Source organism: Equus quagga, chromosome 12 (genome assembly GCF_021613505.1).
Source record: "Equus quagga isolate Etosha38 chromosome 12, UCLA_HA_Equagga_1.0, whole genome shotgun sequence".
Classification (NCBI taxonomy): Eukaryota; Metazoa; Chordata; class Mammalia; order Perissodactyla; family Equidae; genus Equus; species Equus quagga.
This window is the reverse complement of record NC_060278.1, coordinates 67,461,311-67,474,111: the sequence shown is the minus strand read 5'-3', so window position 1 is coordinate 67,474,111 and position 12,801 is coordinate 67,461,311. Positions and strand designations below refer to the sequence as shown.

Genomic DNA, 12,801 nt, shown 5'->3' with positions numbered 1-12,801 from the left:
AAGGACACAGTCATAAAATATATAAAGCAAAAGTAAATAGAATCAAAAGATGAAACAGATATACCACCATCATGATGGGAGATTTTAATATATCTCTCTTACTAAATGGAAGATCAAGCAAACTAAAAATCAGTTAAGATATGAAAGATTTCAACAAGAACACAAAGAACTTGATCTAATGGACGTATGTAGAATATTGCATCCAATATTAAGGAATACATATTCTTGTTAAATATACATGCAAACATGTATAAAAATTGACTTCCCCTTAAGCCATAAAGCACGCTCAACAAATTTCAGTGGTTGGTATCATACATAACACATTCTTTGAGCACAGTGCAATGGAGTTAGAAATCAATAATAAAAAGGTAATTAAGAAACAGCCATATATTTTAAAAATTTGAAATACAACTATAAATAATTGTGGGTCAATAAAAATTGGAATATATTGAGTTAAATGAAAATAAAAATATATTTATACAATAGATATATATGTTTGTAAATCGGGGTACATACTATATATAAAATAAAATTAACTTTGTCTAATGCAACTACAGCAGGTGTGGGTATTTATGTTGGAGGCCTTCTCATATTCTCCACACCTCTGTGTTCTTCCCCCCATTCTAGTCCCTAGCTTTTAAATCTGGGCTGGGCCTGTGACTTACCCAATAGAATGTGTTGGAAGTGGTGCTGTGCCGGTCCCAGGCCCAAGTCTTAAGATGGCCTGGCAGCGGGGTTGGCACGAGAGGCCTCCAGGGTACTCATTCCCACGTGCTGATCCTTCAGCAGCCTGAGAGCAAGCACCTCTTCCAATTTTGAATGCTGGGCACTTCTCCTACCTCCCCCTAGTCCCAGCCCTGCCCGGCAGCATTTGGTTTTATGCTCTTGGGAGCCTTGCACCACCAGGTAGAAAGTCTGGCTACTCTGCTGGAGAGGCCATGTGGAGAAACCACATGGAGAGGCCATATCACAAGGGAGAGTTGAGAATCCCAGCCTGTGGCAAGAAGCAAGGCCCCAGGTCAGCCGTTGCAGCAACCCTGGGCCATTTGAACCACCCTCACTGAGGCCCAAGGTGTGTGAGTGAAGAAACCATCTTGGAGGTTTTAGCCCTGCAGATACCACTGCTGTACCCTGACTGAATTTCTAACCCATAGAATCATGAGCAAATAAACGGGAGAGGACATCCGCTAGATTTGGAATCATTTGGTATGCGGAAATAGATTAACAAAGCAGCAAGTCTTAGAGGAAACTTATAACCTTAAATTCTTACAGTAGAAGAGAAGAAAGCCTAAAATTAATGTTCTGAGTTTACCTCTAAGTTAGAAAAAGAACAATAGAATCAACTCAAAGAAAAGAGAATGAGGAAAATAAAGGACGAGAGCAAATATTAATGAAATAGAAAATAAACATCCAGTAAAGGATTCACAAAGCCTGAAGTTGATTCTTCAAAAAGGCTGAAAATAGGGTAATCTTCTGATAAGTTTAATCAAGAAAAAAGAAAGACTGTTAAATTTAAAAAGTAGTGTGAAGAGGAAAAAAAAGTAGTGTGAAGAGGACATAACCAACATGTTAACAGTTTAAGCAGATAATAAAATGATATTAGAGATCCACAGACCCTTAGCTGTGTTTCAGAATGTAGTCTTTAAAAGATTAGCCCTGTGCATTTATCAAATATTATTTAACTCCACCAGTAAGGGTGGGGCAGTTCCCCATAATCACACACTGTAATATTTCTACGGTAAAAATGTAGGAATATTCTCTAAATGGAATAATGACTGTAGAATAACCTCATGCCACTTTATATCCAATATTGCTGCCAATTTATCTTTATAAGATAAAGTTCTGTTTTTCAAGGCTTTTTGGATTTTAAAGGGATTGGGGAGCTGCATAAAAAACTTCATACCGGGGCCGGCCCAGTTGCACAGCGGTTAAGTGCGCTTGTTCCGCTTCTTGGTGGCCCGGGGTTCATCGGTTCGGATCCTGGGTGCGGACATGGCACTGCTTGGCACGCCATGCTGTGGTAGGTGTCCCACGTATAAAGTAGAGGAAGATGGGCATGGATGTTAGCTCAGGGCCAGTCTTCCTCAGCAAAAAGAGGAGGATTGGCAGTAGTTAGCTCAGAGATAATCTTCCTCACAAAAAAAAAAGAAAGAAAGAAAGAAAAAAAACTTCATGCCAAAAAATTTGAAAATGTAGGTGAAAAGGATAAATTTCTAGAAAAATAGTTTTCCTAAAGTCAATTTAAAAAGTGATAGAAACCCATTAAAGAAGTGGAATCAGTAATTTTAAATCCTTCCACCAATAAAACAGCAGACACAACTGCCTTTACAAGCCACTTGTACCGAATGTTCAAGGATTAGGTACATACCAACTGAGTGAACCTTCCTGGGAGCAGAAAGACAGAGAACACTCCTTAACTCCCCTTGTGAAGCTAGCATAATGTCAATACCAAAATCATACAAGGGCAGTATGAGAAAGGAAGGGTAACAGCAGATCTCACATAGAACGAGAAATGGAAATTACATCCAATTTTGTTCGTGAGCATAAATGCAAAAATTCTAAACAAAGCATTAGGGAAGGAATTTAGCAATGTACTAAAAAGATAATTCATCACAATCAAATTGGATTGCTCCTGGAATTCAAGGTTGGTTGATTATCAGAAAATTGATTAAGTCACCACCTTCACAGATCAAAGGAGAAAATTTATATAATTCATCTCAATAAACAAAAACATTTGATAAAATTCAGCATTTATTCTTTTTTTTTAGATTGGCACCTGAGCTAACATTTATTGCCAATCTTTTTTTTTTCTTCTTCTTCCCCCCAAAGCCCCCCAGTACATAGTTGTATATACTAGTTGTAGGTCCTTCAAGTTGTGCTATGTGGGGTGCCACCTCAGCATGGCTTGATGAGCAGTGTGAGCTCCACGCCCAGGATTTGAACCCGTGAAACCCTGGGCCACCAGGTGTATGCGAACTTAACCACTCAGCCACAGGGCTGGGCCTCAACATTTATTCTTAATGTGACTCTCAAAATAAGAATATAAGACAACTCCCATAACATGCTACAGTTATCTATAAAAACCTTTAACAGACATCATAAATAATGATAACATATTAAAAGAGTTCCTTTTTCTATAAGGAACAGGATGAGGATACCTGTTGCCACAACACCTGTTCAGCCTTGAACTGGAGCTCCTAGCTATTGCAGTAAGAAAGAAAAAAAAAAAAAAACCTAAAGTGTTAGGATTCAAATGGAAGAAACAAAACTGTTATTATTTGCAGATGATATATTCTTTATGAAGAAAATCAGAAGTAATATATAAAAAAATCAGAATTCATACGAAAGTTTAAAGTTGCTGGCTACTAAGTCTTTAAACAAAAATCAATTACATTTTTATATACTATCAATGAACATTTTAAAAGAAGGTACTATTTGCACTCATGCCAAAGAATATAAAATACCTAGTGGTAAAACTGACCATTTTGCTCCAAGCCCATTATGGGATAAATTATAAAACTTTGCTGAAAGACATTAAGAAAGGAGCAAAATGGCGGGGTGAGCTGACCCGGGATTCTCTCCCCTCCAAAATACAACAAAAGATTGGAAGAACTGAATTTCAGAGAATAAACACAATGCCAGCTCGTTAGAGACCTACAATACCAAGAAGGTGGAGATCATAAACTTTGCTTATACCTTCGGATGTGCTGGAACGGTAGGAGAGAACATCACTCCCTCCCCTAGAGTCTGCGATCGCTGCGGCGCAGGTCGGGAAGGAGTGGGGGAGGGGCTGCGCCAACGGGGGATCATCCAGGACTCCTGCCGCTGATTCAGTGGAGACCCGCTGATGGGGGGAAAGCTTCCGTCCACGGGGACCCCATAAATCAAGGGCCGCAGGAGACTAGAGAACAGAGCTGATCTGAACCCAGACCGGCACGTGTGAGTAACAGTCCATCCCCCGCAGCAAAGCCAGTGGGCGCAGCCATCTTGCCCCAAGGCGGAGAGCGCATAACACGCCGCTCTTGACCCCCATCTAGTGGCGACAGGCTGTAACTGCAACTGAATTCTACCACCATGAGAAAAAACCGCTCCTCTACCATCCAGCAATTTATAAAAGCCCCAGACCAGAAGGAAAACAATAAAAACACAGAATTAAGTCCTGAGGACTTTGAATTAGGTAAACTAAGTGATAATGAATTCAGAGCAGCTATAATCAAAAAACTCAATGAGGTAGAGAGAAAGATAGAGAAACAAGCCGAGTTCTGGAGTTACTTCACAAAAGAGATTGAAATCATAAAGAAGAATCAAACAGAATTACTTGAGATGAAAAACACAATGGACCAGATAAAACAGAATACGGATTCCCTGAATGCCCGTGTAGACAACCTAGAGGAGCAAATCAGCATAATCGAGGACAGACAGGCTGAATGGCGCCAGACAGAGGAAGAAAGAGAACTAAGAATTAAAAAAGATGAGGAAAATCTCCGAGAGATAATGGATTCAATGAGGAGTAAGAACATAAGGATCATAGGAATTCCCGAGAATATGGAAAAGGAAAATGGAGCAGAAAGTGTGCTTAATGAAATTATTGAAGAGAACTTCCCAAATCTAGGGATCAATGGAGAAATGTGTGTAGAGGAGGGTTTTAGATCTCCTAGATTTGTCAATGTAAAAAGACCTACTGCAAGGCACATAGTAGTAAAGTTGGCAAATAGGAATGATAAGGAGAGAATACTCAGGGAAGTAAGGAAAAAAAAGAGAATAACCTATAAAGGAGCCCCTATCAGACTGTCAGTGGATTTCTCTACAGACACCCTACAAGCTAGGAGAGAATGGAGTGATATATTCAAAGCTTTAAAGGATAAAAACCTTCAGCCAAGAATACTCTATCCAGCAAGAATTTCCTTCAGATATGAGGGAGACATTAAATCTTTTCTAGACAAACAAAAGTTAAGGGAATTTGTAACTAAAAGCCCTCCATTACAAGAAATCCTCAAGAAGGCTCTCATACCTGAAAAAAGAAAAAAGGGAGAAAGGGGACACAATCCACAGACTAGGGAGACCGATGGATAGAACCAGAACAGGATAGCAAATATTCAACTATAGCATTAGGGTAAAGGTAAGGAAACTACCAAAACAAGGCCGATCTTAGCACTCTAACTACAAATGAATAAGACGAGTTGGAATAAAAAATGAAAATAATTATTTAGGAGGGGAAGAGCAAAGGGTCTAAATCAGTATTGGTCAAGTAGGTAAGAGACCACCAGAGAATAGACTATATTATACACGAGATTCTAAATACAAACTTCAAGGTAGACACTAAAATAAAATACAGAACAGAGTCACAAATCATAAATAAGGAAAAATCTAAGAAACCCAGCATAAGAAATTGCAGTATTAAATGGGTAGTCTAAAGCACACAGGAAAAGAAACACAGGAAAACAAGATAATGAGCAACAGATTAACAGCATTAAGTCCACATGCATCAATAATCACTCTCAATATGAACGGATTGAACTCTCCAATAAAAAGACACAGAGTGGCAAAATGGATTAAAGAACAAGATCCAACAATTTGTTGCCTCCAGGAAACACACCTCAGCCCCAAGGACAAACACAGACTCAGGGTGAAGGGGTGGAGGACAATACTTCAAGCAAATAGCAAGGAAAAAAAGGCAGGTGTTGCAATTCTCATATCAGACCAAGTGGATTTCAAAATAAGACAGGTAAAGAGAGACACAGAGGGACAATATATAATGATCAAAGGGACACTTCATCAAGAAGAAATAACGCTTATAAATATCTATGCACCCAACACAGGAGCACCAAGATTCATAAAGCAACTATTAACAGACCTAAAGGAAGATATTAAAAACAACACAATAATAGTAGGGGACCTCAACACCCCACTCACATCAATGGACAGATCATCCAGACAGAAAATCAACAAGGAAATAGTGGAGCTGAATGAAAAACTAAAACAATTGGACTTAATAGACATATATAGATCACTCCACCCTGAAAGAGCTGAATACACATTCTTCTCAAGTGCACATGGAGCATTCTCTAGGATAGACCATATGTTGGGAAACAAGGCAAGCCTCTACAAATTTAAAAAAGTTGAAATAATAACAAGCATCTTCTCAGATCATAGTGCTATAAGGCTAGAAATCAATTACGAGAAAAAAGCTGAGAAAGGCACAAAGATGTGGAGACTAAACAACACACTACTGAACAAGCAATGGATCATTGAAGAAATTAAAGAAGAAATAAAAAAATACCTGGAAACTAATGAAAATGATAACATGCCATACCATCTCATATGGGATACACCAAAAGCTGTATTAAGAGGAAAATTCATCGCAATACAGGCACATCTTAACAAACAAGAAAAATCCCAAATAAGCAACCTTAAAGCACACCTAACTGAACTAGAGAAAAAAGAACAAATGAAGCCCAAAGTCAGCAGAAGGAGAGAAATAATAAAAATCAGAGCAGAAATAAATACTATTGAAACGAAAAAGGCAGTAGAAAGGATCAGTGAAACAAAGAGCTGGTTCTTTGAGAAGATAAATAAAATCAACAAACCCCTAGCCAGACTTACAAAGAAAAAAAGGGAGAAAGCTCAAATAAACAAAATCAGAAATGAAAGAGGAGAAATAACAACAGACTCTGCAGAAATACAATGGATTATAAGAGAATACTACAAAAAACTATATGCCAACAGAATGGATAACCTAGAGGAAATGGATAAATTCTTGGACTCCTACAATCTTCCAAAGCTCACTCAAGAAGAGGCAGACAATTTGAACAGACCAATCACAAGGAAAGAGATTGAAACAGAAATCAAAAACATCCCAAAGAATAAAACCCTAGGACCAGATGGCTTTCCTGGGGAATTCTACCAAACTTTCAGAGAGGATTTAATACCTATCCTTTTTGAACTATTCCAAAAAATTAGGGAGGATGGAACACTTCCTAACGCATTCTATGAGGCCAACATCATGCTGATACCAAAACCTGACAAGGACACTACGAAAAAAAGAGAACTACAGGCCAATATCACTGATGAACATAGATGCAAAAATTCTTAACAAAATTTTGGCAACCAGAATTCAGCAATTCATCAAAAGGATCATACATTCAGGATCAGGTGGGATTCATACCAGGGACACAGGGTTGCCTCAACATCCGCAAATCAATCAGTGTGATACACCACATCAACAAACTGAGGAATAAAAACCACCTGATCATCTCAATAGATGCAGAGAAGGCATTTGACAAGATCCAACAGCCATTTATGATAAAAGCTCTGAACAAAATGGGCATAGAAGGAAACTACCTCAACATAATAAAGACCATATATGACAAACCCATAGCCAACATCATACTCAATGGGCAAAAACTGAACGCCATCCCCCTGAAAACAGGAACGAGACAAGGATGCCCTCTATCACCACTCTTATTTAACATAGTACTGGAGGTCCTGGCCAGAGCAATCAGGCAAGAAAAAGGAATAAAAGGAATCCAAATAGGGAGGGAAGAAGTGAAACTCTCGCTGTTTGCAGACGAAATGATCTTATATATAGAAAACCCCGAAGAATCCATTGGAAGACTCTTAGAAGTAATCAACAACTACAGCAAAGTTGCAGGGTACAAAATCAATTTGCATAAATCAGTAGCATTTCTATACTCTAATAACGAACTAACAGAAAAAGAACTCAAGAACATAATACCATTCACAGTTGTAACGAAAAGAATAAAATATCTTGGGGTAAATTTAACTAAGGAAGTGAAGGACCTATATAATGAAAATTACAAGACCTTTCTGAGAGAATTAGATGACGACATAAGGAGATGGAAAGACATTCCATGTACATGGATTGGAAGAATAAACATAGTTAAAATGTCCGTTCTACCTAAAGCAATCTACAGATTCAATGCCATCCCAATCAGAATCCCAATGACATTCTTTACAGAATTAGAACAAAGAATCCTAAAATTCATACGGGGCAACAAAAGACCCCAAATTTCTAAAGCAATCCTGAGAAAAAAGAACAAAATGGGAGGCATCACAATCCCTGACTTCAAAACATACTACAAAGCTACAGTAATCAAAACAGCATGGTACTGGTACAAAAACAGGTGCACAGATCAATGAAACAGAATTGAAAGCCCAGAAATAAAGCCACACATCTATGGACAGCTTATCTTCGATAAAGGAGCTGAGGGCATACAATGAAGAAAAGAAAGTCTTTTCAACAAATGGTGCTGGGAAAACTGGAAAGTCACATGTAAAAGAATGAAAATTGACCATTCTTTTTCACCATTCACCAAAATAAACTCAAAATGGATCAAAGACCTAAAGGTGAGACTTGAAACCATAAGGCTTCTAGAAGAAAACGTAGGCAGTACACTCTTTGACATCAGTATTAAAAGGATCTTTTCGGACACCATGTCTTCTCAGAGAAAGGAAACAATAGAAAGAATAAACAAATGGGACTTCATCAGACTAAAGAGCTTCTTCAAGGCAAATAAAAACAGGATTGAAACAAAAAAACAACCCACTAACTGGGAAAAAATATTTGCAAGTCCTATATCTGACAAAGGCTTAATATCCATTATATATAAAGAACTCACACAACTCAACAAAAAAATCAAACAACCCAATCAAAAAATGGGCTGGAGACATGAACAGACATTTCTCCAAAGAAGATTTACAGATGGCCAATAGGCACATGAAAAGATGCTCATCATCGCTGATCAGCAGGGAAATGCAAATCAAAACTACACTAAGATATCACCTTACACCCATTAGAATGACAAAAATATCTAAAACTAATAGTAACAAATGTTGGAGAGGTTGTGGAGAAAAAGGAACCCTCATACACTGCTGGTGGGAATGCAAACCGGTGCAGCCACTATGGAAAACAGTATGGAGATTCCTCAAAAAATTAAAAATAGAACTACCATACGATCCAGCCATCCCACTACTGGGTATCTATCCTAAGAGCTTGAAGTCAGCAATCCCAAAAGTCCTATGTACCCCAATGTTCATTGCAGCATTATTTACAATAGCCAAGACATGGAAGCAACCTAAGTGCCCATCAACAGACGAATGGATAAAGAAGATGTGGTACGTATATACAATGGAATACTACTCAGCTGCAAAACAGAACAAAATCATTCTATTTGCAATAACATGGATGGACCTTTAGGGAATTATGTTAAGTGAAATAAGCCAGCTAGAGAAGGATAATCTGTGTATGACTCCACTCATATGAGGAATTTAGAAATGTGAACTAAGAGAACAGTTTAGTGGATACCAGTGGAAAGGTAGGGTGGGGGGTGGGCAGAAAGGGTGAAGTGGTGCACCTATAACATGAATGACAAACATTAATGTACAACTGAAATTTCACAAGATTGTAACCTATCATTAACTCAATAAAAAAAGAAGATATCAGTAGATTTCACTCCGATCAAAAAGTGAAAACTGCACTTCAATTTACGTACAAATGGTTCTCTGTGTAAACTATGTGCTGTGGTAGCTGTTGCTGTCATCATGGGCCACATGACGGGGTTGGTACAGCCGCCAGAATAAGACTTGGAAGATCTGCTTCTCCCTTGTCTTTATTAACTTGCTGGGCTGCCTTAGCTTAAGCAAGACCTCTCAGGGTCTCATTTCTGCATCTGGGGCAGGTGATATCCCAGATGCTCAGATTTCATTAGAATCCATTAGGCCATGGGTGCGGGCTGAGGGTTGCGAGCACTTGGTTAAGAATGCTGACAGAGGGAGAGCTAAACGCTCAGCTTTGCTGCTGCACGTAGATGACAACTCTTCCCAGTTGGTCTGGGACTATCCTGGGCACCTTCTCAGTCTCGGGCACATAGGGACAGTTGGCCACCCTAATTGTTTGTGTTTAAGCCAACACAGTGGAATTGGCAACATGAAGAGGGCGGGGAAGACTGCAGTCAAGCAATTTTCCCAGCCATTCTTCAAGGGAAGGGTACTGGACACTTGGTATCATAAATATAACACCTTTCTAATGAAATGTAATTTTCAATAATTTAGTTGATGACACCAGATGTCCTGAAAGATCTCCTCCCAAAGTGGCTGCCACGACCTCTTCCAAAGGTTATCAAACCTTATGCAGTGATTGCTGAGCTTCAGCAGCCAAAGGAGGGAGAAAATGACACCTCCTCATCTCACTTCTGCTGATCTTATTCATGTGTGCAACTTTAATCATTTCTACAGGGAAAAGGCAAACCTTGCTGTTACCGTCTACAATGACAAGGAGGAGATCATGGCCCAGGCCACCTTCCTAGACTATCCCAACTGGAATGTTGCCAAGCAAGATGACTGGGTGTCCGTATTCCATGAGCTCGACAGTGAAATCCAGTGCACAGTAAGCAATGGGTTCACAACGCATATTAGAACAGCCTTAATTTTGAAGGGAAATCCTATGTTTGCATATTTGTCTTTTCAGTTTTTAGATTGAGCAGTTCAAAACCCACAACAGAAGATATATGACAGTTAGAAAAGAAATTAGCTGGTGGAGAGGAAAGGTGAGTCTGAGAGCAGGAGGCCAGAGGGGATGGGAAAAAGTGGGTGACAGCCAGGTCAGTCAGCTGCTAGCAAGACTCAGGTCATGCTTTGCTGATGAGGAGGGAGAGGGAGCAAGGAATTAATGGGAGTGCCAGCACATGCGCTTCCCCGGTCTCCACGCTATGCTTCCAGCATCAGTGTCTGAAGTCTTTGATATGCTAGGAGGGCACCTGCCATTTATGCATTTGCTGCTATAATAATGACAACAGAGCCTCAGAGTCATGTCGCACTTTAGAATTTTCAAAGTGCCCTCATGGACTCTGGCTCATTTGATATCTTCTGGCTGCAGTTACATGACAACCTGATGGGAGTCAGGTCAGCAGTTCCCAGATGCCAAGACTGAGCTTTCCCTGCCCTCAGCCTGCCAGAGCCGGGCCAGCACCTGGCCCCAGTTTCTGTGGAAAGCCAGAGGCCGAGACTGTGGGCAGCATGCTTGCCTGTCAGTGGAATTCAACAGCTGTCCCCAGAGCCCTGGGGATTCCCAATTGCGTGAATGAGTGAGTTCAATGAATGTGTACAGGCACACACGCACACGGACGCCCCAGCACATTATCCAGCATTTGTTTAGCTAGATGGTGCCTTCCTCTTGTCCTCTGTGCTCTCTTCTGCCTCACCATCCTGTATACCCAGCTACCATTGTCAGAAAAATTTTCTCAAACTTGGAAATAGGCCAGAAAGACGCTTTCAGTCCAGTGCTTGTGGCTTTGATTGACTTTCTATTGATTGGGCTATTTTGCAGTTCTGGAGGAACAGTGATTAACTTGTAGATTTTTGTCCATTTGAGATGTAAATAATCACTGTCTGGCGGAAGAGATAACCTCAAAGTTTACGGTTTATGGCCCAGTAGGACATCAACTATTTTAAATCTAGCCCAGCGATCTTATTTCTAACATTCTCTCATTAAATTGCCTAAAGTGGCCAACTCCTTAAATGCAATGAATTGTTTTTCTCATCTCACTGGTCACCTCATTAACTGATGGATTGAATAAATTTCTGACGTGTGTTCATTTTATATTTGCATTAGGGTCATGATTTTACCTTTTTTAAAATTATAAATTAACACCCTTATTTATAAAACTCTTTCCCCTTTTGTTCCTTTTCTTGTTCTCTTAAGATTATTTCTTTTTAAACTACTCCCTACAACAGTATAGAGCTCATCTGCCCAATATGGTAGCCACTTGCTCTATGTAGTAATTGAGCACTTCAAGTATGACTAGTCTGATTTGAGATGTTCTGTAAGTATAAAATATGCACTGGATTTCAAATACTTAGTAGAAAAAAAGTGTGTAAAATATCTCATTAATAACTTTTAGATTGATTACTTGTTAAAATGATAATTTGAATATATTAGGTTAAATAAAATGTTAAAAATTTATCTTATCTGTTTTTTTTTTGCTCTTTTTATATGTCTACTAGAAAATTTAAAATTACATGTGTGGCTTGCATTTGTGGCTCAAATTATTTTTCTCTTGGACAGCATTGGTATAGAGACTTAAGGTTTAATGTACTACCTATCCCAGGGGTATTTGCAACTGAAATAATGGTTTTTATCTTAAAGCTAAGGAGTAAATCTTGAACTATAATATTTTTTATGGAAGAGAGAATTTGGGAGATAAATCAGCCACGTAATAAACCATGTCCTCCTGTGGCTGGTCCAGTTCAGAATGTAAAACAGATGTTAAGTAAGGTTGTTGTGGGATCAGATGACTTCATACATGGAAAGTGCTTCCAGTGGTGTCTTTGCTGTTGTTATCTAGACTTTGGGGTTTGTGTTGTTTGCCTTTTGGGGGTTTTCAAGCTGGTGAAACAAACTCGTGATTCTTCCCTTGCCGTTTTATGCATGATATACACTCCTTCTGAGTGTTCCTAAGGCTTGTGCTATCCTACAGGAGGGTAAACCAAGGCACACGGACGTGCAGCTGGTAACCCAAGGCCGTCTATAAAATTATTCAGAAAACGAGAAACACAGACAGCTCTCCTCTTGCCCTGATCTAGGTGCAAGCGCGACCCTTACCAGTCAATGACCTCACATTTTCATTATCTCCGGAATTTAAAGATGTCCCTTTAAACACAGGGGTACTGAGTTGAGCAGACTGATGTGTGGATGTATAGAACAACAACTCATTATTTAGGCCTCTTAAAAAGTCTTCAGAAATTATGGGACAAAGCTCTTTAAAAACTAAAAAGATTTAACCT

General features: G+C 39.2%; 1 protein-coding gene across 4 annotated transcripts in view; it reads left to right on the top strand.

The window, feature by feature from the left end:
- The window catches only part of CFAP61 (cilia and flagella associated protein 61), a 294,287-nt gene that overhangs the window by 18,609 nt on the left and 262,877 nt on the right, over positions 1-12,801 (top strand). For all 4 annotated transcript variants that reach the window (XR_006891038.1, XM_046678345.1, XM_046678346.1 and 1 more), the window contains exon 3: positions 10,255-10,405. Coding sequence is in view for 3 of the 4 variants with exons in the window: in XM_046678345.1 (XP_046534301.1) it covers positions 10,255-10,405 (151 nt within the window). In the remaining variant the exon portion in view is untranslated. The remainder of the gene's footprint in view (positions 1-10,254; positions 10,406-12,801) is intronic.